The 25,106-nt window shown below is 54.6% G+C and overlaps 2 protein-coding genes across 8 annotated transcripts in view; one reads left to right on the top strand and one right to left on the bottom strand.

The window, feature by feature from the left end:
- The first annotated feature begins 499 nt into the window (after positions 1 to 499).
- SYT2 (synaptotagmin 2) lies at positions 500 to 5,589 on the top strand. Its single transcript, XM_009957056.2, has 8 exons — positions 500 to 665; positions 815 to 984; positions 2,357 to 2,473; positions 2,703 to 2,870; positions 3,037 to 3,204; positions 3,643 to 3,760; positions 4,545 to 4,678; positions 5,383 to 5,589. Exons 1-8 carry the CDS (start codon positions 500 to 502, stop codon positions 5,587 to 5,589), a joined length of 1,248 nt encoding a protein of 415 aa, XP_009955358.1.
- Positions 5,590 to 13,589: 8,000 nt separating this feature from the next.
- Positions 13,590 to 25,106, bottom strand: part of PPP1R12B (protein phosphatase 1 regulatory subunit 12B) — a 121,115-nt gene continuing 109,598 nt past the window's right edge. For 4 of the 7 annotated variants that reach the window (XM_086476377.1, XM_086476373.1, XM_086476374.1 and 1 more), the window contains 2 exons: positions 23,343 to 23,393; positions 13,590 to 13,676 (listed from right to left, as the gene is read on the bottom strand). In XM_086476377.1, coding sequence (XP_086332503.1) covers positions 13,590 to 13,676; positions 23,343 to 23,393 — 138 coding nt within the window. Of the gene's footprint in view, positions 13,677 to 17,925; positions 18,061 to 23,342; positions 23,394 to 25,106 lie in introns of those variants that run through there. The other 3 variants (XM_086476375.1, XM_086476376.1, XM_086476371.1) reach the window with 1 other exon arrangement.

The following is a 25,106-nucleotide window of genomic DNA, read 5'->3' as shown; positions in this document are numbered from 1 at the left end:
TGGGGCTGCAGGTGCCCGATGTCTGCGTCCCTGCCTGAGAAAAGGAGGAGGCAGGGAGGGCTGGCTTTGTCCAAACTAGCCTTGCTCATCTCTCCTGGGGGTGCAAACACCCCTTCCCTCATCCCATGGGGCCTTGCCGGGCGAACATTCCTGCTAGGAGCGTCCCTGATGTCCCTGGGAGGCTCCGAGCTGGCACCAGCATTGGTGCGATCCTGGGTGAAGCTCCTGGTGGTTTTGGAGCTGCCGAGGGCCAGCAAACCTGGGGGTCACCTGGGCTTCTCATCGCTTGAGAGGGTGTCTGGCACCTCATAACCATTGGGTCTGTGCCCCTCTAGCAGAAGATCTAGTGCCCTGCTGTAGCCTTGTTGTCGATGCAGATGTTGTCCTCAGTGCAGGTGGCTGCTCGGGGACACAGCCTGGGCACGGGGAGGAGACAAGGCAGCAGGTACCTGTGTGACCATCAAGGTGACTTTGTGTTTCAGGGAGCCCCTGACTTACCATGACGTTCAAGCAAGCGTCCATGATGGCCCCGGAGGCCACGGCCACCACGATGCCCATGACCACGATGGAGAACTCCACTGAGGCGGCAGGGCCGGGTGAGGGCAAGGAGGACATGTTCACCAAGCTGAGGGACAAGTTCATGAACGAGCTCAACAAGATCCCCTGTGAGTAGCTGCCTCCTTTTCCAGGTATTCCCCTCCTCATGACCCCACCACCTCCCTGGTCCCAGTGCAACATGCAGGACAAGGTGGTGGGGTGGCTGGGGCTGGGAGGGAGCTGTGGTGCTGACCATGGCACTGGCTTTTGCCTGCAGTGCCGCCCTGGGCCCTCATCGCCATCGCCGTAGTAGCTGGGCTCCTCATCCTCACCTGCTGCTTCTGCATCTGCAAGAAGTGCTGCTGCAAGAAGAAGAAGAACAAGAAGGAGAAGGGCAAAGGCATGAAGAACGCCATGAACATGAAGGACATGAAGTCAGGCAACCAGGTGACATCCTTCTGGGCTGGTTGGCCTTGTCCTGTGCTTGGTGTTGTGGGACAATCTCTGCGGTTGATTTAGGAACTATGTTAGGGCACTCGTAGCTCAGGCACCAGAGGGATGGAACCACCACGATCCTGGGTGGTGCAGGCATAAGCCTGGAGCAGAGACAGCAGCATTGTCCTTTTCCAGTGCCTGGTGGCCCGGATGGGACCAGGCTCAAGCTGGCCTGGACCTGCACATGCTTCACTTGAACCAGCAAACGTTGGTTTAATCCCTTGTGTCTCCCCACCTTCCTCTGAGTTGCCCTCACTCCATTGAGCTGTGACTTTAGCAGAGAGGAGAGGACCACCAGGCCAAAACGCCCACCAGTTTGGGTCCCCCAAAAGCCAATGCTCAAGAGGCAGGTGCTGGTGCACAGAGTGGATCTGGGGCTGTCTCTGAGGCTTTGGTACCAGCAGGCTTGGGGTGATCCGGGCCATTTCAATGGCCCTGACCCAGGGCCATTTGTAGGGGGTGGGAGATTTTGGGCGTCCATTCCTGCTCTTCAGAGCCACGTGGGCACCACGGGCATTCAGGCAGGGCTGGAGAGATGAGCACTGAGTGGAGGTGCTCCATCGTACCTGCCTGTCTGCACCCCCCTGCAGTGGAGGGTGAGGGCTGCTGTCCCTGGGGCTTGACGGGGCCATACAAACCCTGATTCCCCACCTTGCTGTGGGTCCCTTGTTGATGCTCCTTGTAATGTGGCTTTCTTCCCTCCTGGTGCTCTCGCCGTCCTCCGTCCTTGCCTGTCTGCCCTCTCCATCCCGGGATGCCCTCCACGGTAGGTGCCACCATGAGCCTCCTTCAACATCTGCTTCCAGGGTGGGATGGGGGACCTGGGGACACATCAGAGAGGTGATAAGGAGCTGGGGCTCCCATGCCATGGACCATGGCTTGGAGAGTCAGGGAGAGGGGTGGCTTTGCCTTAGGAGAATTGGGTTTTGTCTCTAAGTCCCTGCTAAGCCCGCAGCACCAGCTGTAGTGCTCCCCCAAGCACAGGCTGGGGGGGTAAAGTATCCCTGCCACCGCCTGCAGGCACCAAACCTCCCTCGACTGGAGCTGACCACATGTCCCAGCAGCCTCCCACGCCGTCTCGGCTGGACCAGCACCGGGGGCTCCCTGGCAGTTTTGAGTAGAGCTGGTGCCACCCCAGGGCTGCTCTATCAGTGCTTCATGTCCCCAGCACGGGAGTCTCCTTTCCCCTGAAGGGGAGAACCCAGATGTTGAGATGCCCTTAGGGTTGGGGTGCTGGAGGACCCCAGGGGTGTAGGGATGGGGACGCTGGGCTGTGGCCCTGCTGCTGAGCTGGGCACCTCGGTGGCCGTTGCAGGACCAACAGGATGACGATGACGCGGAGACGGGTCTGACGGAGGGGGAAGGTGAGGAGGAGGAGAAGGAGCCGGAGAACCTGGGCAAGTTGCAGTTCTCACTGGACTACGATTTCCAGGCAAACCAGGTGATGGAGGGGCTGGGGCTTGTCTGAGGAGGTGAGGGAGCGGGTCTTGCCCAGGGAGGGTATTTGAGAGGAGAAGTCTCCCTGTTGGGCCTGGGTGGCACAGGGGGAGGGGGGAGCTGGGTGCTGTGCCATGGGCAGTCCTACCCGATGTTGGGCTGGAGATGAGCCCTTGGCATCTGCAGCGTGCAGCTGGGCTGTTTCAGTGAAGACACCCCTCTCCCCCCTCCAGCTGACGGTGGGGATCCTGCAAGCTGCCGAACTGCCAGCTTTGGACATGGGTGGCACCTCAGACCCGTACGTCAAGGTGTTCCTGCTCCCTGACAAGAAGAAAAAGTATGAGACCAAAGTGCAGAAGAAGACACTCAACCCGGCCTTCAACGAGACCTTCACCTTCAAGGTGAGCCTCTTCCTACCCACAAGGCAGGATCTTGTCTCCCACTCCCATCTTTCCCCCTGACTGTGTACTGGTCCTGCACCTTGGCCCTCACTGCTGGGAGAGGGTGGCCCTGGCTTGAGATCCTCTGAGCCTGTTGCCAGCCCGGTTGGTGGCCCTCTTTGTGCAGGTCCCCTACCAGGAACTGGGTGGGAAGACGCTGGTGATGGCCATCTACGACTTCGATCGCTTCTCCAAGCACGACATCATCGGTGAGGTGAAGGTGCCCATGAACACGGTGGACCTGGGCCAGCCCATCGAGGAGTGGCGGGACCTGCAGAGTGGTGAGAAGGAGGAGGTGAGAGCGGGACCAGTGTGAGGCCCTCAGCCAGCTGAAACCCTTGGCTGTGAGGTTGAGACATGGGGTGGCCATGGGGCGAGCTCTGCTTTCTGGGCCATCCCACAGTGCTCAGGATGTGATCACTGCGGGGTCCCACCTGAGTAGTGTGCATGTCCTGGCCACGGGCGCTGGGCAGGATCTGCCCCTGTTGTTCCCCTGTGCAAAAGCCTTCCTGTAACAAACATGGAGAGTATAAACTTCTGAAGTGCTGTGCTGGGACTGGCCTGCCCCAGATCGGCGTGATCACACCCTTGTGCTGGCACATGGGGTGCCAGCTCACGCCTGCATCAAAGGTTGAGCAGGGTTTGGGGGGACCTGCATGTGGGACCATGTCCCAGCACTGCGGTACGATGCACTGGCAAGGCTTTGACATCCGCTCCCCGCTCCACTCGGCAGCCAGAGAAGCTAGGAGATATCTGCATCTCCCTCCGGTACGTGCCCACGGCCGGGAAACTCACTGTCTGCATCCTGGAGGCCAAGAACCTGAAGAAGATGGATGTCGGGGGTCTCTCAGGTGGGTGTTGGCTCACGGGCATCCTCCTCCCTCCCTGCTGTGAGGCTCTCAGCATCCTTTGCTGGGGAAGGACACTGGGGCCATCAGACTGGCAGTCTGGCTCGAGGAAGCCCCCTCCCATGTCTGGGATCTCCTGCATCGGAGGCAGGCCAAGGTCTGGCTGGGGAGCGAGGGGAGATGGGGATGGGATGAGCCCCCCGACCCTTAGGAAGGACATACCGAATATGGTCCACCACTGTGTCCAGGGCCAGGACACTGCAGGACCTGGGTGGAGAAAATGCTCCTGGTCCTGCTCTTCCTCCACCTGGGGACAAGGACCTCAGTCAACAGCATGTTTTGTGCTAGAAGAGTCTTCCCAACTCTGTCCCAGGGCTGAGCTCTCTGCCCAGGAGTCCTCAGCTCTCTCCAGACCTGCCTTAACCAGAAGAAGAGCAGTACCTGCATGGCTGGAAGGGTTCAGCTTTATTGCTGTGGTGTCCTGCTCCAGAAACATGGGTAGCAGGCCAGCACCCACCAATGTCACTCCATTGTCCCCAGCCCTCCTACAAGGGGACCCACAGGATGTAGAAGAGCTCCATCCCTTGGCCAGTTGCTGCCACAAATTTTCTTCAGCCCAAATATCTTGGCTTTGGCCTCCATCCACGAATCTCAGAGCACTGTTGCTCGTGGAGGTCACTTTACCCCATGGTGCACCACATCCTGGACTGAGACTTCTCCTGGGGCCAGGCTGATAGTGTCCCCTGGGCATCTCAGCCCTGGCTGATGAACCCTCCTGCCTCCCCAGATCCCTACGTTAAGATCCACCTACTGCAGAATGGCAAGAGGTTGAAGAAGAAGAAGACCACGGTCAAGAAGAAGACCCTGAACCCCTACTTCAACGAGTCCTTCAGCTTTGAGATCCCGTTTGAGCAGATACAGGTTTGTCTGATGACCTCTCTGGGAGGCCGGCAGGGTGAGGGCGATGGGAGAAGACCTGCAACTGCCCGAGCTCATGTCCCAGCCTTCCCAGCAGCCTGAGCGCCTCCTGCCAAGCTCCTGGTCTGGTCACCCGTGAAATACATCCAGCCCCAACCTGGGCCTGGGTTGATGCTGAGGGCAGCTGGTGCAGGGCCAGAGGTGGGAGGCTGGGAGGCACCCGTGGCAGACACAACCCAAACCCAGATCACAGCTGGAATGGGGCTTTCCTTTGCTCCTGGTCCTCTAGTGCTCACCCCAGGCACAGCAGTGGGTTCTAGGTGGCATTTTGGACCATTGGTTGGTGCCTTCTGCCCCTCCATGTCCTCCCCTAGCCCCTGCACGTGCTCCTTGCACCAGCCCTGTAGCCCACAGCTCTTGCCTAGTGCCACACCACCCCTTGGTGACCTTTCCCAGGTGGCCACGTCAGGATGAGCTGGGATCCCACCATGGCTCTGCAGCCCTGAGCTCCTCAGGAAAGGAAGTGGAGGAAGCTATGGGCAGGGAGGGGACCCTGCCCCAAAACAGGCCACGGCACGGCTTAGCCTTGGGGGGGATCCCTGGGGTGTCCTGCTGAGCTGCCCTGGGGCTGGGGACAGCACGGAGGCCGTGGAGCAGTCGCAGCCCCTGTGCCTTTCTGCTCTTCTGAAGAAGGTTTCCTCCTTTAGAAAGTGCAAGTGGTCATCACGGTGCTGGACTACGACAAGCTGGGGAAGAACGAAGCCATTGGCAAGATCTTCACAGGCTGCAACTCCACCGGCACGGAGCTGCGGCACTGGTCCGACATGCTGGCCAACCCCCGGCGGCCCATTGCCCAGTGGCACTCGCTGAAGCCAGAGGAAGAAGTAGATGCAGCTCTCGGAAAAAACAAATAGGAAGCTGTGCCGGCCAGCGCGGCACAGCACTGTGGACAGTCAAAGCGACCCAGAGCTACTGATACCTCAGTTACGCAACATTTGGTTTTGGTTTTTTTGGTTCCGTTTTAAGCTGAAATACCCTTTGATGGCTGTGGAAGGGTTTCCAGACAGTCCCAATAGCTTCCAGGGGAAGAGGTTAAAGACACGCATGGTTCTTTTCGTTCTTCAGCATCGCTCCCTTCCGCTGCATGTCCCGTCACCTCCACCAGCCATCCCTTCCAGGTGCAAAGCCACTGTCATGCCTGGGATGATCCCCAGCGTCGTCGTCACCAGCCCTCAGCATCGCTGCTGCCGTCCTTCCCTTGGGTTCACGTGGGGAACCGCCGAACGTTGCACGGAGGTGCTACCCGAGCCTGGTAGCGTGAGACGACCAGACCCATTGTGCTTGCCCAGGGCGTGAATGGCTGTGTGGACATTGAAACGGTGGAGAAGACCCTCTGCAGGAGACCCGGGCTCCTCCCCCTCCTGCTCTGTCTCCCTTGATCTGTGAAGGGCAAGAACTGTGGTTTTGGGCCGAGGACGGCCAAGTGCCTCTGGTCAGCTCCAGGTTTGGCTTCTTCTGGGGAGAGGTTTGCAGGGACCGCAGGGCCCTGCTGCGGCCGGTGTGGTGGTGGGGTACCGAACCCTCAGCATTACCCCAGAGTCGCGGGGCCCAGTTGGAGCATGGGGGGTCTGCTCTGAGGGGACACACGGTGCTGACGTGCATACAATGGTAGTGCCGTGCGGACCACCACCTCCTCTGCTGGGTAGCCATCATGTCCCTAGAGGCCGAGCGAGGATGGCGCTGCCCGATTTGCATGTGTGTCCCACCACGCTTGGTTGAAACCTGTAGATTGAGATGCTTCCACAAGGCAGGTTTACACTGAGAGGTCTCCAAACGTGAGGGGGGCAGCCCCCCAGGTGCCTACCTGAAGGCCATCGTGTGTCCCCAGGGCTCAGCCCCACCGTGGGCAGCCCAGCACAGCCTTGGGGCAGCTGGGGGGCTCTGGGGAGCTCCAGCCCCACTGCTGCATCCCACTGCCATGATGCAGGTGGGGAGGGCGAGAGCAAGCCCACGGCCAACAAGGGACCAAAGCCCCTGACCCCCACAAGCTGCTGCTCCCCACTGGGCCGTTGGCTGCTGAATCCAGCCTGTTCCATTCCCCTCGGGGATATAAGCCATATCTGTGATCCTGACAGTGGGCAAGAGCTTCCCGGGGCCACCTCTCCCACTGTGGGATGAGCCAGGACCAAGCCCCTGAGCTGGAAACCCAACATCGCTCCCTGCAGCTGGGAGAGGGTCCAGCAGCCCTCCCCAGTTCAGCCCAGTCTGTACTGGAGCACTGACATGAGCTGGTGTCCCTGTCCTGGCTCCGACTCCCCAGCAGCCTCATGCTCCCCGCTCTGCTTGGCTTTCCCGGACTCGGTTTTGCAGGGTCTCGCACGGTTAAGCAGTGAAGGGTGTTGCCTCTTCAGCAAGGGGCTTGCAGAGGAGAGGCAGAGCTCTGGGGTGCTGCTGGGGAAGCTCCAGATACTGGGGACGCTGCTCTGGGGGTCCAACACCCAGACTGGGACCTTGGGGTGGGGCATTCCGAGTCTGGGGACAAAGTGCCAAAACTGAGCTCGCCCCAGTGCTGTCAGATGCTTCGGTAGCTCCCAGCGACGGCCGCTTCCCAAAGGGCATCTCAGCCCCGGCTGGAGACAGGGAGATGACGGGAAGCTTGGTGGCAGCCGCAGCTCAGGCAGTTCAGGTTGGACACGGGGATGAGCCCCTTCCCCTGAGCCCCTTCCCCTGGAGGGATGGGCAGCCCTGGGACAGGTTGCCAGGTAGGGACATCTCTGTCCTTGGGGGTGGTTTGTGGGTTTAGCCAAGCGGCGGTGTGGTGCTGGGGGTGGTCGGACTGGAGACCTCCAAAGACCACTTCCAGCACCACCTTGGCTGCGCTTGGCCCATGTCCCAGTGCCCAGCCTGGCTGCTGTGGCTGCGGCACGGCCGGGCTGGGTGAAGGCGGCACCGGGACCACACCGGGCCACAGAGGCTTCGTGGGTCAGTGAGTGGTCCCGCAGGGCCATCTCCGGCTTTAATTAGTCGCTTTTCCTAATGGATGTGTCAATGTCAGCAAACGAGAGGTCCTGCCCTGCTCGTGTGGGCAAAGGGAGAAGAAATCTCGGGGTGCTTTGAATTCGTGGGGAGCCGGGGGTGGCTGATGCCCCTCAGCCGGAGGCACTGGCAGGGTTCGGGCTCTCCAGTGTCATTCCAAGGACTGGCCGGGCACTGGGTGGGCATTTGCCTTGTGTGGAAATGGGTTAAGAAAAAGAAACTGGAAAGAGCACTAAAATCCTCCTGTTGGCAGGCAGTGAGCGTGCACGGCCCCGCAGCTTTCCTTGGGAAGCAGGCAGAGGTGTGCACACACACCTGTACACATACACATGTGCACCCCCTCATGGACACCCCCCCACCCGCACGCCCCCACCCGCACACCCCCAGCCCCACCCCATCGTCCAGAGTCTCACCGGGAGTGGAGGTCCCACCTGGCTGGTTTCCATTCGGACTCTTTAAGCCTCGGGGAGGGCGAGACTGTGACTTTAATACATAATTTTTTTTTTTTTTTAATAAAAAAGGGAAAAATAACCAACATATTAAAGCCATCTGCGCTGCCTCTGACCCCCCCTTAGTCGCGTGTAGCTACAGATATATGGAGACACAGCTGTATATACCATGACCAGTGCATGACGCAGCCACGTAGCAGTAGCAGCATGGTTAAAGCCGAGCGCGGCGCCGCACGCTCTGCCCCACCGCTCGCTGCCGCCGGCACCTCCGTCCCCACCACGTTTCCCCAGCGAGGCAGAGACGGTGACGAACGAAACTCATTGCTCGAGTGCTCTCCACCACCCTGATTATTTTCCCCCAAATAAGAAAAAAAAAAAAAAATAAAATCATGTAAAAGAAGAAACTAATGCCAAGAAGCAAAGCATGCCAAGCCAGGCCCGCCAGCGAAGGGTGAGCCGTCACCGACGCAGCCGTGACTCCATGTGTGTCTTGTTCCTGTATCTTGTCATACTTATGCCATGGCCGGGCAGCGGCAACATCGTGGCTTCAAGCGTCCTGTGTCGCGTTGGTGCATTTCACCGTCTGAGCAACTTTAGAAGCCATAATAGACCACGGTGTGCCGGGACCCCACGGGGATGGGCCCACAGGTGAGCCGTGACCCCCCTCCCCCCCATGTGTCCACCGTCCTGCTCCGGTTTCGCGGGGCTCAGTGGCAGGGCCAGGCTGCCAGGACGAGCCGCATCGGCCACCGCCTTGGTGGCCACCGCCGCCGCCGTCGTGCCGGGTGAGGGGACGGGGCAGCGCTGGGCAGAGACGCCGGGGCCGACCTGCCGATGGCATTTCTGCAATGGAAACGCTGGGATGCAGCAAAGATCTGATGGTGAAAAGGCTTTTTAGAGCGATTCGGGTTATTTCTGCCGTGTCCGGTTGGGCAGTTTCCGTTTCGGGGACAAGAGCCGGCATTCCTCTCTCCCGGCTGCACCAGCCGTGCCATGGAGATGCTCAGCTTTGGTCTGGGGTTAAAAGGAAGCAAACCCACGAGGCTTGGCAACAAGCTCGGCTTTCTTTTCCTTTCCCCCCCCTCCCCAAACCTGGGAGGGAGGAGCCAGTTCCTTTGGGAGTCCCAGGCTCGGACCGTTCCTGGAGCGAAGGACCCCCGTGCCAGCCCCGCTCTGCCCCATCCCGGCCCCCGCAGCGCTCGGCTCCGGCGGGAAGCTGCTTTTAAAGCCCCCTCCTCTCGTGTGGACTCTGTCGTTTCCGTCTCTTCTCGTTAAATGGTTATTTTGTAACGATATCTGTCTCCTTATTAAAGAAACGAGCTGAAAGGAGCCCCCGTTCCCTCCTGGTCTTGCTGCTGGGGCTCAGTGGAGTGTCCGTGGCGGGCGGGGGGGCAGGTCCCAGGGCTGTGAGCCCAGGGATGATGGAGGGATGGAGGCGCGAGGGGAACCCCACGAGGGCTCAGGTCCCCCCGAAACACGAGTGCGTTCACACACACAGTGGGGACGTCTCCGGGCAGCCTTGAGCCCTGGTGCCCTGGCTGAGCATGGTTGGCCCAGACATGGGGGGGAGGTGGGAAGACATCAAAGGTCCCCACCAAATTCTTCACCCCCAACACCTACAGTTTGGTCCATACATCCACGTTTAGGTCCTGCCCTGCTTTGCAGAGGCGCTGGACGCCCCTAACCCCAAGAGAAGAGCTCCAGCTGCAGCAGCAACCCCCGGAGACCGAATCACGGAGGTTTCCAGCAACCTCACTTGGGACAAAGGCTCCAAGATGGGGCACCAGCGCCCGTGTCTTTGCTGCAGGTTTGCCCTGACCCAGCTCCTGAGCAGAGCGAACGCAGGGCTCGGCACCAGGGAGGGAGACGGGCCTGAATCCCGCTGTGGCTCAGAGGTGTCAGGTGGGACCCTCTTCTGTTCGCCTTCCCGGGTGGCGGGTGGCTTTCAGGGACGTGCACCCACAGCTCCTTCAGCTGCGCGTTCCCTGGGCAGGGGAGCACTGCCTTTCCCATGCGGGAACTGCAGCGCTATGGAAGTTTTGGGAGAAACAGGGTTTCAGCATTTTAGGCTGAACAACTTGCAGCTCCAGAAAGATGGAAGCAAAGTCAAAGCTTCTATTTTATCAACTCTTATTTTATTAATTTATAAATACTGTTGTGTTTACAAGCATCATAGATGTGAATATTATTCCCAAACTTTCAAACACATAATACTTATAATACTATATAACAACAACCAGTAAAACAAATCATTCATCTCAGGGTTTGAAAGGCCACTCAGAAGTTGCATAAAAATACATTCTCTCCCCATCTCGTAAGCTAGTCCTGCTTCTCCAAGGAGTTTATTTACAAAGAGCCATCATCAAACTCGCAGCCACAATAGGCAGGTTCACCCCAAGCAATAAAAATGAATTCACCCCAAGCAATTGCTTAGAAAAAAACGCTTGTGTTCTCCAGTGGAGACCATGTCTGGCAAATGCTCTGGTTCAAATACGGATCAGTTTTAAAAACTGCTTGCTTTGCACTCCGTCCCAAGCGCAGAGTGCGAGGTGTCCTATTCGTTACCTCCTCAGTGCACTGGTTATGTCAGGCGTTAAGTGAGACCAAAAAACTTCCTTCTCAAGAATTTGGTTTGCAATTGCCTCGTCACCACGAAATACTCACAGCTTTGGCTAGTCAGCGAGACGGAATTGTTGGTGGGTCCTCTACCCCAGTCAGGGTTCAGGGGGATAATCCAGTGCTAAGCAGACACTTCATCTCAAGTGGTTTGGCTCCGCGAGGCGCCCCACAGAGGAATCCAGCCTTCCACACCCTCTGCGCACTGCTCCTTAGGATAAAACGCAATGAGTGTCCTGGTGGGAAGGGGCAAAACGTCAGTGAGGGATCTGTCAGATCGGGTTGAACCCTCTCCCTGAAACAGATACCAGGCTTCTTCACGCTGCCAGGAACCTGCCTCGTGAGAAGAACAGGATCTTTAGTCCGAAATCTCGTCCCTCGTCCTGCTGGGATGCACGGCCCGAGACGCACGGGTTGGCAGCCGGCGCTGCGCCAACCACCAGCAGCCCCAGCAGGGGAGTGTCTTCTTCTCTGTGTGGCACAGAAGGGGCTGGACTCCTGTTCAGAGCCGGGAGAGCCCAAGTCTGAAGCGGGGAGTGGGTCACCAAGAGAAAAAAACATCAAGAACAGCAGAAGTACTCACAGAAAGAGTGCACCAAGTGGGAACGGCGTGCAGAAAAAGCATTGACCGGATCTCACGACTTAAAGCTGTTAAATATAGCAGGGTTAAAATAAAGTCATATAAAAAGGATGCCTGGCTTAGGCTGTGCTCTGCAGAAACCCTGACGCTGTTACCAGCTTTGGTCTCCTCCTCCCCAAAGCACAGCAGCAGAGGAAGGGCCTCAGTATACCAGGAGAAACGGCACCTCACGCCGTGCACGAGAAGCTCCGCTGGCTGAAGAGCGGTGGAAGAGGAACCTCTGTCTAGAGCTGCCTGGGGAAAAACCAGCAGCTCTAAGAAGAGCTAGAGGTGGAATCAGGCAGGACGGGGAGGGGAAGGGGAAAAAAATGAGAATTAGGGGGGAAAAAAAAAAGAGAAAACAAACCCAAGGGAGAGGAAAACAAACCTGCTTTCTGAAGCAATAACCAGCAAAACGTTCCAAAAAGCCCAGGACTGACTGATAAATTTTACCCTGATGAGCAAGCTCAAGATTTATGCTCATGTTCAAGTATCTCATCTATCTCGCTCACAGCAGAAAGAGTCCCACCCGCTCGGCAGGAGCCGCGAGCCCCAGTCAGCAGAGTGCCCGGGAGAGCTTCCTCACGGCAACCTCTGAGCTCGATGACCGAGGCTGCACCTCTCAGCCAGATGGAGCAGGGAAAGCAAAGGACAGAGGGTATGAAAGGAGAAACGTGGAAGGATCTAGACTGGAAAGTGGTTTGGATACAGCAAGAAGTCTCTGAGAGGGAAGGTATCGCTCGAGAGGAGCCTATCAAGGGGAAGCTCGACAGATCTGATGACAGGTTACTGCTGCTATCACCAAAATCACACAGCACCCAGAGGAGCTGCTGTCCAAATGCCTGTAGAGAGAACAATTTCAACCTGTTCTGTGTAACATTAAAGAGGGGTTTTCTGAGGTTTCCTTCAAGGTCAAGGCTTATTGCAAGCTTTCAACAGATTGAGATGTCCATCCTAGCAATGCCGTTAACCAGCACACCCCAGGGCAGCTCCTTGTCCCTCTGACACCAAGGCACCCGCACGTTTCCAAGGCATGCGGGAGGACAAGCGATCACTGCTTCCTGCTCCTCTGCCTTGAAACCCAGCTGCATCCACCAACAGACGGGTGGGTGGGACTGCACCCCGGCATCCCTTCTCCCTACAAACAAACCAGTGCTGCCCTTCACCTGGCAGCCTCCCGCTGCCAGCCAAAGCAAGGTACCCAAAATACCAGACCGGACTCCTCTGCAGGGCTCTGCCTTCATGAAGACAGCAGCAAAATGGCCCAGATGGCTGTTAGGAGAGGGAGGCTGGTTTCTGGTGCGGGCGCAGCACCCTGCAAGGTGATTCACGCTCATACGTGTGTGAAAGCAGCGGAGGATCTCTAGGGGTTCAAGCTTGTCCTTCAGAAAGCTTGGCAAGTATCTGTGATACATCCTATCCCGAGGAGCGAGAGTCCAGATGCAATTAGCAGATGCTACTAATGGAGACAGGAGCTCTGGAAGGATAGAACATGATACTGAATCACACAGGCTGCAGAGGAAAGGCAGGGTGAGGGATAAGGGGTCTGATGCCAAGAGTCAGCACTGGCGTTACAGAACAGGTTCGAAATCTTATATTAAATGACAGACTCGGTCTGCTGGGGCGAAAGGAGAAGAAGGTCTCTGTGCAAAGCAGCTGTCGCCAGCCCGTTACAGCAATCAGCCCTGGTGGCTTTCACAGCATCACATTTTAACCAGAGTCCCACATTTCGGGTGGGTTGATGTGCATCCTCAGAGTCCCAGCCCACGTTCACATTCCCCACCTGTAAAGGGCTTGCATGTGCTGGATTAGCTCTTCAGGCGTCACTTTTTAAAGTAGGAGCTACCTACTCCAGACCAGAGTCCAACACCAAATACTGGGCTTCTGGAAGAAGCAGTTTTGGCAGCTCAAACCCGGTCCTCATGTTTCTCTTCTCCCTTGAACAAAATGTCCGAGATACCACAACATGCTTAAATTAAAAACAGGAAAACGGCAGGGGGGTGAGTTGTGGGGGAAATAAGGGCAGAAAGGGAATGTACAGCAAAGGGCAGGGCAAGGCAGGTGTGACAGATTGATCCCACGGCTGAAATGCTTGCTGTACGTGACAGGAGGAAAAGAGGGGGGGTAGGGCTTGGTGGTGGGGTTGGCAGCTCGTGTAGGGCACCCCTCTTCGTCCTGCCTTTGCTCAGGCTTCCTATTTGGAGAGCTTGCTGATGACACGGATGAGGGCTCCGTTCTCGTCCTTCAGCCTTTGGTTGTCCGACTTCAGTTCTGTCAAAATCTGCGGAGAGACAAAGACAAGGTGGGATTACAGCTCGGTGCTGCCGCCTGGGCAAGCCCTGTGGCTCAGAGGGGCCAGCAGGGATGTCGCCTCCCCTCTGCCCAGCGCGCTGCTCATGTTGACAACTTCTCTGTAACGTCTCCAGGATTTTTACAAACTGGCTGTCAGGTGTGGAGGGGTCGAGAGGGGACTCGAGCACAGCAAAGAGCCAGGGAGCCCTGAGAAAGCCTGTGGTGAGAAGCGATGCCACAGCTGCAGCACTAGGTCAGGACCAGGCTGGGAGGGCGGGAACCATTTCTGAGCTCTTTCATCCCAAACCTGCTCCCAGAGGCTACATAGGGCTCGGCAGAAAACTATAAAGCCGTTTTTTTCTGATTTGTTTGTTCCATTTTGCCAGGACTAGAGGGAAAACAAAGGTTTGCAATTCTAACTCAGGACCGGACCAAGCCTGGCTTGCAAAAATCTCTCTAGAATAAAACCAAATCACTTTGGGATCCTGAAGAGGTTTAATGCAAACGCGCGTGCCCCGGCCAGAGGCCTGGTAGAACATTGTCCTGGTTTTGGCTGGGATAGAGCTAATTTTCTTCCCAGTAGCTGTGTTTTGGATTTAGGATGAGAATAATGTTAATAACACACTGAGTTTTCATACTGACACTGGAGAGACTTCCTTGGTGCTCAATTTTGAATGCTGGAGCTCAACCAAGGGTCACAACACAGACGAAAGGCAGAGAGCTTTTAGCTGGAAGTAGAAGAGCGAGCTTTGACAAGACCTTTGCAGCATTTCCCACTGGCAAAAAAATCCTCCCGGCTCCCCTTGCTTCCCGCCATGCAGGTGGGTGACCTTCAGCGGACTGTCCCCAGCCGTTTGGGGGGTGGAAGGGGACCCTGTGCTCCTGCCTTGGGGTGTGACACAGAAGGTGTAACTCGCACCACGGGTGCCAGCAGCCCTGAGGGCAAGCGGCCCTGGAGCCTGCTGGAACAAGCCAGGGTGGAGCGGGGTCACAGGCAGACACGAACGGCAGCAGTACGAGGTCAGCGATGACTTCTCTCTGCCTACGTGGATCTTAGAGGAATTCCCCCAAATTCAAAATCCCCACTAAACCTTCTCCTTCCTCCTAAGCTGGAGGTTCAGCTCTGACCACAACCTCCTGCCCGTTCCTCTCATCGGCAGCCCTTCCATGACCACTGCCCCCAAGCAGCTCCCGGGGCAGACGCCAGCTCCCACCGCTCCCGCTGGAGCAATTCCTCCCTTCCGCAGCCAGGCCCAGCCACGCCTGGCCCCAACGTGCCCAACCCCGGCCCTGCTGGTGGCAGATGCTCCAGACAGGAGGTTCTGCACGAGAGAGAGGAGGGGGAAAGCGCAGCAGGCGAGACGTTGGGGAAAGGGCAAAACTACGTGACGGGCTGTCCAGAGCTTCAGCTAGTGACGCTTAACTGCCTCCCTGGGAGCAGTGGTGGTGCGACAGGCACGTCTTCGTGACAGGGCTGTCACCAGAACAGCAGTCATAACTCCTTACGCAATTTCTCACAACCAAATAAAAGGCACTGCCTGCCACCAAAGTGCTCAGGAGCCCAGAGAAACAGGGAGAGCCCTTGCTGCCTCGCTCTGCACCCTCCGTTCCCTCCTGAGCTTCACCTACCACCCATGACACAGCACGGTGCCTTCCAGTCCAGGGCACTGCGGCAGTTCAACCACCTACTGGGGTCTGCAGATGGACAGTCCCTGCCCTCTCTACGTCACTGCTCGCGGTGGCCTTGCAGTCTCGCACGTGTCCATCACTGCAATAAGGTAGTGAGAGAAGTTCTGCCACTTGCTTTGGCAGAGACAGGCTGTCACGGGTTCCCAGAAGCAACACCAGAGAGCAACCATCCTGGTTCTACAGCTTCCTGGAAGCTCTGACGGTGGCTGTGCTTTACACACATGCTTCAATGAACTTTGGTGATTTATTTGAAAAAGAAGGAGCATAAGCACATGTAAAGCAAGCGCTTCTCAAAAAGTTTCCTGGCTGTAACCCCACTCCATCAGTTTCCAGCAAAGCTTTCTGAAAACTAAAAATCAACCTTATAAAATTTCATTCCTCCCAGGCCAAGGGCATTCTTCCCTTTGACACAAAGCAGCCTCAAGTCAGGTAACATAAACGACACGTGAAGCAGGCTGGTGAGGCAGACACCCGAAAACTGAAGCTTTATACATGTCATTGGAAATGGTCAGGAGGGAGCGGCACAGCCCCCAGGGGACGGTGAAGCTGACCACGATGCAGTGTCGGCGTAAAGTGAGTTTTGGGCTAGAGGCTGGTCTGAGCAGCGGTGCTGTGCGTTACCTGCGACACTGGAGAAGGTGGCACTTTGGAAATTACTTGGATTTAGGCAAACGAGATTCTTTGAAAAGCACCACTGCTGCAAGAGCGTGGTAAATCCGTCAGTTTAAAACAGTGACATCAGTGTACAGCTGTGATGTCTACAGACACCGGGGAGACAAGGCTTACTGGTACCAGCAACATCCTGCGTCAGACCTACTGAAAGAGTTGGAAAGAAACCAGCAGAGCTTGCAGACACACGGTTCTTCTCCAGCTTGGGCACCAGCAGCGAACTGCAGACCTATAAGCAAGCTGGGAAGGATCAGGCCCCCCCTGTCTCAGCCAGCCTGCACGAGAGACAAGGCACGTCGGAGCAGATGGGTGTTAGCAGGGGGAAAGCGATAATGTCTTGCCTAGGAGAAAAAGAGAGACCGGGGATTTACAGTTTGTGAAACATTATTTCTTCAAGTCTGGAAACAGTTTTGCTCAATTTTCCCTCTCAGATCTCAAAGCACGTTGGGAAGGAGAATGACTTAAACTGACCACTTGTGAGAGGGAACGAGTCAGTGACAGGTCTGATAATATTTTTGCGGATTTAAATCAGAAAGAAGGTGAGATCATTTAGTCTGACCACCTGCACAATTCAGGCCACATAACACGACCACCCCCCGCTCAGCCCCTGTGATACACGCGAGGTCTTGAACTGAGACTCCCGGAAAGGGGAAGCCACAATTCCCTTGGTTCGTTTGTTGCTACGGTTAATCATCCTTGATATAATTTGTGTGCTAAGAATAGACTTTTTTTATACCTCAGTGCCACTTCCAGCCCATGAGAGCACATTGCTGCTTCCTTTTTTTTAAAAAACCAGCCGTGTCTGAAGGGATCTGAATATCCCAACTAACCTGCAAAAGGCAGACAGGGCCCTAAGAAAGAAGCATTTACAGCTTTATTTTAGCACCCAACCAATGAAGGCACAAGCAAGGATGTAATTTAACTGCGTGATGTGCGAGGACAAAGCTTAAGGAAGGTTTGTCCTTGGTTTTCAACCACTAATTGCTCTGCACTGAATTTAAAACAGAAGATGAAAAAAGAAAGTGCACCTGGTCCGGCTCCTACCGCTTCACCTGCCTCGTAGCCAGCCCGCCGGAGGCAGAGGGGATGCTGCTGCCTGTGAACTCGGACTCAAAAATCTGTTTAAAATGAGGGAGGGAGCTCGTCCTCTTTGCTCAAACGACCACGAAAACCTGCTGAGGACTGCCCAGTTCAGGTTTTCTAACAATCACCTTCCTGTCTAAAATGTGCACTTGTCACAACAGCCCTAGAAACGTATTCCGTTGTTTGTTCTGACTCTGGATAATCTTATTTGCCGGGTGCCAGCTTTTCACTGAACTAAGTCCAACTAAAAAAGAATTATATTGTAAGCAGACACATAGGACCAAACACTATTTCGAGGTATGGTGATGGGGAAGGGGCTGCTGGCTAACCCACTGGCACTGACGAGCCCCCCAAAGCCACTTGCCTGTGCTCAGCCACAGGGAAGCAGCTGACCCATCACTCCTCGGTGGCCATCTCAGCACCACCCACCCAGCCCGACGCCCTCAAGGCGTCCAGGCGGGGAGCCCGTCCTCCTATCTCCCTCCCAGGTGACGGGCTCCGCAGGGACCAGGCAGCCCCCGACGCGGCGGGTTAGTAAATCGGCGAGGTCAGCGCCACGTGCCAAGCAGAGCGAAAGTCAGCAGGGCTGAACGGAGCCTCCAGCGAGGCCCTGCCTTCAGCCGGGCAGGAACACCGTGCTTGCGGCTGGCAGGACATCCTTTGCCACATGCTGCTTTGGAGCCACAAGCTTTGCCGGACACCCTCGAGAGCAACGAGGCGAGGGGGAACAGCCAAGGGAGCGGAGACCTGCCTGGAAGAGTGGAAGAGGGAGGCGAGATGAGCCGGAGGGAAAGCAGCTACAGCTCCTCTGATTCGGAGGGCTTGGCAGGCAGAGAAAGTCTGGCTACGACCCGGGTCAGAGCCCTGTTTTCAGCCAGCAGTTGCTCATTCATCTGCCTCAGAGTATGAATCTGTTTGAGCTGGTGGAGATTCTGCAGAGAGTGAGAGGAGTGGACAGAAAAATACAGAGAAAACACACCACGAAGACAAAAGGGCACAGAAAGGTGAATTTAGTCCACAAGCAGTAAAAGAAAAAAAGAGAATAAATGAAAAATTAGTAGCAGTGACTGCTGGATGGGCAGCAGCTCAGACGTGTATGGGGAAAGCCTTACAACACACTGAGGATGCTTTGGGAACCATCCCTTTCTCCAGGAGCCCCCAAAGCCTTTAAAAAGGTCGAATAAAGGAATTTCCCAACGCAAAGCAGGACAGTCTCTTGCAGGTTATATTCTAGTTTACCCAGACAGTGAGCTCCAGCAGCACAGAGCCCCTGGACTTCAGAGTGACCGTGAGAGCGATCACCATTGACTTACCACCTACGCAGGCTTTGAAAACACGGCTGGCAACTGAGAATTTCTTTAAAACTGCTCTTCTTCCACGTACCTCTAAAAGCTAAAGCAGTCTTGTGCAGCAAAGAGTGATCAGAGCTTCACAGGAGGTTTTAAAGACATGGACTGAAGCACCTGCAAGCGTCACTGTCCTGCCGCAGACCACCGAGACATGCATCACGCCTGCTCGCATCCCTCGTCCCTGCGGCACCCGAGTGATGGCTCCTGGGTCTGCTCAGGCTGCAGTCCTGCCACACGGTCTGGGGAGTGTGTGGGCTTTTCATCCCTGCCCACATTCAACTCTTCTCTGTCACAGGGCTCAAGTTATCTCTGATCTCCAGAGGTGAAATGAACCTTACACCGCTCATTTTAACTAGAGGAATTTGAACGACAGCATCTCACACAGGAGGCACGTGAAAACACGGCATTCTTGGTTACGAAAGAAACAAGCGGGCAAAGGATGGTGTAGAACTCGAGCCCCAAAGCTGGGGCTAACACAGGTATAGCGGCAACGGGAAGATACAGACCGTAAAAGCAACGAGGAAGGCAAAACAGGAGAACGGTACAAGCCATGCAGACATCGACATTTCTACAGGGACAACATTTTTCCCAGCGATGCTGAAGTGAAACCATGTGCTGGACATTTATACCAAGCGCAGGCGCCAGGACACGCTGAGGGCTGCAGAGCTGCTTTCTGAGCAGCGTCCCAACCCTCCTTCCTCCCGACAGCTCGGTGGGCAGCGGGGCCACGTGTACAAGAAACCTTGCTCCACGGCGGAGGGAGTACAGACACCGGGCAGGGGAAAGGCAGGAAGAGAAACATCTTTGAGAAGAGTAGTTAGTTTAAAGTTCAAGTGAAAAAATCCCAGCCCAGAACCAAAGCAGCTCCACAAACCAATGGGCTCCTCCCTGCATCCTCTGACTTGTGAGCCTGCAATGGCAGCGAGGAGACAGAGGGAAGGGTCTACTGGGAAAGCGATTCCCTTCTGCCATTTAATCAGCTGAAAGTGCTCAAAGGAGCTCGCTGTCCGTCCTCAACCAGAAGCAGCACAGGCAAAACTACCGTCATACAAAGAACTTGCATGAACCTCCACCCGACTCACAGGACATGGGGCTGGCTGCAGCTGGCAAGGAACCTGCTGTGCCCTGGGACATTTTGTCCAAGGGCTCATTCCTGTATGAAAGAGAAGTCCTCTGTGTAGCCCCCATCCATCAGCTCGATTCTTAGCTACCCAAAAGCACTACCTCTGCTTCCCATTAAAGGAATCAAGATACCTTGTCCAAAAGCCTTGCAAAACCCAACAGAAGCAAGGCCGGTGAGCGCGGGGAGCCAGCAAAGACGGGGTTTTAGCCCCCTGAGGGCATCAAACTGACAAAGCAGCTCCTGCTACTTGGACTACGCCAACGTAATTCTGACACTGGATAAATCAATAGGTCCTGAGACAGAGCTACAGCCAACAAACCACAGAAGAGCTCCAGGGACATCTCGGCAGCGAGATCCCCTCCCACCAAACCTCAGCCATCTATCCACCACTTAACCTGCCTGAGCCGCGCGGGCTTCCCCTGCGCTTGGGGAGGGCACAGACGGGCATCGCACGTCTGTCCTGTGATAAATCACACCCAGGAGCTGCCAGAGGATGGTTCATACTGGAAGAGTCATTTCTTTTGTGTCACCATGGGTAATAACCGTCCTCTGTTTTATCACAGGGAACACAGCTGAGCAACGGGCTGGCAGAAAATGTCAAACGTGTAAAACGGGGTGCCACGCGACGCAAGATGGAAAGGACTGTGATCATTTGAGAGACCACCTTTATTTGTCCATACCAATATAGCACAAAACCCCAGCACGGCACCAGACGCAGCTCAGCCTCAGCACGCTGCCACAGGCGATAAAAAGGAACACTTATGTAAAAACGTGCGTGTGCTGCAGGTAGGACAGCCGCCTATTTATCCAAGAAACCTAGCAAAGGCTGGGAAGCTGGGACTGAAGCCAAGGGCGAAGACCAGAACCTGGACGATACCGCTGTGATTGCTTATCACTCTGCTTGATACTTGGCTTACCGAAAGCAGGTTTCTCAGTTCAGCTGTACCTGCCTTCAATTAAAGGATTTTGTGCCTGCAACACTAGGGGAAATAAAAATGTCCAAAGCATGCACAATGAACACAGCCAGGAGGTGCAGCGCTGCTACGGAATAAAGAAGCTTCTGTGACCTTCAATAAAAATTGCTGTGTTAAGTTGGAACCTCAGGCATTTGGCACCGAATTCAGTTCAGTGCAAATGCTCATTTTCTTTCTCCTTCCTCAGCCAAGTTGCTGTATCTCCGGTCAAATTCTGCAGTCACTTAGGAAAACGCTGCACCGCTCCGTCACCTTCGCAAGAGCAGGTCTGCAGGGGCAGCTCTGGCACAAGGAGTTCTTGAGATTACCGAGTTTGTCCTGCTCCTCTCCATTTCTTGATTGCTTCGTTAGTAGGAACAAAGCTCAGGACCTCAAGCATAGCCTGAAGTACAAAGCGTTTCTGTCACAGAAACCCAGGACCGTCCTGTGACCACTGCCAGGCCTCCTCTTCCCAAGAACTCAGCTGCAAGAAGAGGACAGCCCTGGCCAGGACAACTGGTGCACAGAACTGGACGCAGACACCCCAGGATCAAAAAGCTGGATGTGAGCCATGCTGGGCTGGTTCAACTCAAAGACCAGGGGGAAGATTCCCCAAACCCACGCTATTACCTGAGACCTAAGAACTGGGCATGTTTGGCTGTTTCTCCTTGCTGCTCTCCACGTTAAAGGAAACTGGTGGACTCGCTTAAGTCGCTTATTCCTTCTGATTCTGCTTGTCGGCTATTCAGGCAGCACAAGAAGCAGGAATGAAAGTCTAACCCGAATTAATAGATTTATTTTCCTCAACCTCCACACTAGGGATTAACCCAGATGCTCTGCGGAGGTTATCTCATTCCAGGCAAACACAACTGGGCTGACTCTTCTGCTTTAAGGCACGATGAAAGTGGACACGAAAGCCTGATTTCCTTATGGACACATCCAGCTCAACGTTTTTATCTTCAGACATTTTATACTCCTTGGCTGTCAAAAAAGACGTGTCACTGCGCACACAGGCACTCACCACATGCTCGAGTTTTTGCCAAAACTAGTGGAAACGTAGTAGCACCTTAGAAGAGATATTTTCAAATGTCATGTCTATTCTAATAACAAAAGGCCACTTTGGTTGTTCAGTGCAGCAAGAACACAGCAGAGAGCAAAGAATAAGTACCACTCTCGAGGACCTGAAAGCTCATTTTCAGTTAGACTACAGGCTCCTTTAGCTCATGTCTCCAGCATGTCTCTTGGGGCCATGTAAGAACACGTCAAACTTCTAGCAGTGCTTCTCCTTTTGCACCATCTTGGCTTCCATCAGTCTGCAGCTCTGGACAACCCAAACCGGAGGTGCTTTGGCTGGGTCCAACAGTTCCTACAGGCACTTTCTTTCATGAATTGCTTTACAAACCCATATAAATGTTTCAAAACCAACAGGCCACTAGAGGACACCAAGTTGTCTTTTTACTCCATGGATCGAGCTGGTTTGCAGAGTGATCTGCAGAGCTGAAGAAACAACACAAATGGCTCCTGTCTGTATTTTCTCTTGAAGGCCGCATTTCTGTAATTACAGGAAGGTCTCTCTGGAGTTAAAGGTTGCTACCTGTTCAGTGAACAAAGAATTTGGAATTTAGGCATGTTCAGTCCTTTCTCCTTCCCCTTCTGGCTAGCACATCCACACTTATTTTCTCCTCTATAAGAGAACAAGGGAGCCTTTACAGTAAGAGTCCACCGAATCGTTCTGCTGCTTATTGCAGTAGAAGATGGAGCACGAGCCAATGGGTCCTTTCAAAGATGTATGCTCGGTCAATACATGAAGCTTCAAACAGAAACATGAAGTTGGAACCTCCTCCAGGGTGGCAGGAAGCCGTTTCCATCAGCGCATCGTGCCAGGAGAGCTCCCAGCTCTCAGATGGGGTCCTTCCTTCTGAAAGTAGCTTGGTCCCACCCGGGTCATGCTCAAAGGGAATGAAAGCGCAGAGCAAGGGGGGCATTCTGTGAACACGAGCATTAAAATAGAGCGTAAAATGATGCAATGCTGCAAAATCAGTGCGAACTTTTAGGTGTACTCAGGCGGCAACACACTGCTTCCCGCTCTGCGGTGCTCCCTGCTCGCCCCGCGCTCGCAGGGCACCCAAGCCCCGGCAGGAGCAGAACCATCCTTCGCAGCAAGGCCACGAGAAAGAGGAGAACACGAAGGAGCAGTCGGTGGCGGATGTCTCGTGACAGTAAGCCATGCTGCACATTTCACCAAGAAGCAAATTCCTCTTTGCTGCAATCTGTTCCAGGCTGACTTACTGACCCAGCCTTCCAGTGACATGCTTTAGGAAGGGAGCACAGAAACACAATCACTCTGTGTTTTTTCCTGGCGAGCGTGCGTGATCTCAAAAGCCAGCTTTGTCTTCTTACCCATCCAGAGAGAACCACAACGGCTTAACTTGGGCTGCAGACTATTCAGGGCACAGAGGATCACACTGCAACTCATGGATGCCACGAAAGGTTAGTTTGGGAAAGTATTTAAGGAGAACAGCTTCCACAGTTCTCAGATCAAACAGCGTAACAAATTAAACATACGGTGCAATCAGATGAATGATAACAGGACAGTTTTATTAGTAATTCACGTTTGGAGAACATGGCCATTAAAGCAAGTTCTGACTGCATAAAGCACCACGCTCAGAGGTGACACCAGTCCCTTCTCATGTACACCTTTAACATCCTACTTCTGGGTGACAATCCCAAAAGACATTAATACAAAGCATAAAACCCAGACTAGACAGAGTGAATAGATTATTTCCTACCTTCATCTCCTCTTCCATTTCAGAGAGCTTCCGCTCCAGGGCTCGCTTCTCCTGTTTACAAGGATTCATAACAAAGACAGTCACAAGGATTTCGAAGAAAAACAGTACATTTTAAAGAAAAGAGTCTCGTGTTTCTGTAGGAGCATTCACTGAAAAGCACCTCAAAGCAATGCCCAGGTTACACCAGGAGCCGATCAGACGGGACAGCTGGTCAGCTGGTCAACCAGCAGGCGACGCGCTGGGCCTGTTTCGGCAGATCCTGAGCTCTCTTCATACCCCTTCAATGAAACTAACCCTCACCTTTGGTGACCCCAGTTTCCAGAAGTTTCTGATGTAACGTGATTTTGAGCTCTGTAGGTGAAGCCATGGATTTAACTGCACTGCACTAAAGGAGGCAACGAGAAAACTCACCAAGCCTGTCAAATAAGAAACAGTGAATAGGGAAAGGTGCCTGGAAATCCTGCTTCTCCCAGATTAATTTAGGGCTTCAGAGCTGTGATGCTGACTGCTTTCAGTGTATTTTGGAACCCGACAATTACACAGGTAGGCTCTGCCCTGTGAGCACTGGTGGTGCCCTCAGTGGACAGCCAGAGCCCTTGCCTAGAGGGAGAGATCTGGTCTCCGTCAACGACTGTTTCAACACGAGAGGGCTGAAACTGTCCCAGGAAAGCGCACTGAGCAGGAGGAAATGGTAAACGTGGGTCAGGAACAGGCTTTGCGCTCTCTGCCCTCTCCTTTACCCTCTGCAAAGAAACATGAGGCCAGGAGAGTGAGGAAAACAGCTTTTGAGTGTGGCCGTGGGTGATGGGTTCAGAGTCACCTTTTGTTCACAGCACACTTCATCCAGGGATTTGTCAGCGCAAAATGTGTAAGCCGTCCTGCAAGCAGCTAATGCCACCTTCACTGAGAACAGGCAGCCACTTCTTTTCTGTCAGAAAACTTGTATTTGTAGCTGCCGTGATCCTAATTCAACAAAAGTGATGGAGGACATTGCCCCAGCTTGGAAGCATCCCACGGGTGGGAGATGGGACGCGCGGTGTGAGCTCCCTCTGGCTGGGGATGTCCGCTCAGGGCAAGTGCTCTGACCACCACACTCTCTTTTTTCTTTTTCAGAAGAAAAGCACCACCTGTGTTATGACTTCACCCCGCAGCTACGTTCGTGATGGCTGCGTGTTTGACAACCCCCCTAAGCCTGCTTTACGCACACCTGGGAATCACGTCTGCATGGATCAAGGCTTTTAGAATCTCAGTCTTGGGGTTCACACCAGAGATGCTCAGCTGAGCTCACAGCTTCAGCAACCTTGATGTCTTCAACAGTCAAAGCCTGGCACCTGTACTGCGGGCTGATGTGCTCTGCCTAACTCTGTTCCTGTCCAAAGTGGAGATCCTGAACATCAACTCCTCCAGATTGTATGTAGCAAATCCTGGGAAGTGTTTACACAGAAATAATTAAGGTCTTTCATGGTCGGAACTGAATTTAAACACACGGTTTGACCACCCAGCAAAGCTCCTAAAAATTCAGGAGATGAAACACCTTAGAAGGAACCTCCACTTCAGGTGATCCTCCAACAGGTACGTGGACATTACTGAGAAGCTGGAGCCAGACTCCAGCGTTAATTAACCACTGAGGTATGTGGTGGGAGCAGTAATGGCCATCAGCTGAAGCAGGGGAGGTTCTGACTAGATGTAAGGAAAAAAAAAATCACCACAAGGATATTTAGTAACTGCAACACGGGACTGCAGCTGTGGAAACTCAATACTCAA

Source organism: Leptosomus discolor, chromosome 21, assembly GCF_034619465.1.
Source record: "Leptosomus discolor isolate bLepDis1 chromosome 21, bLepDis1.hap2, whole genome shotgun sequence".
NCBI lineage: Eukaryota > Metazoa > Chordata > Aves > Leptosomiformes > Leptosomidae > Leptosomus > Leptosomus discolor.
Note: the sequence above shows the minus strand (reverse complement) of the source record. Positions and strands in the feature narration are given on the sequence as shown.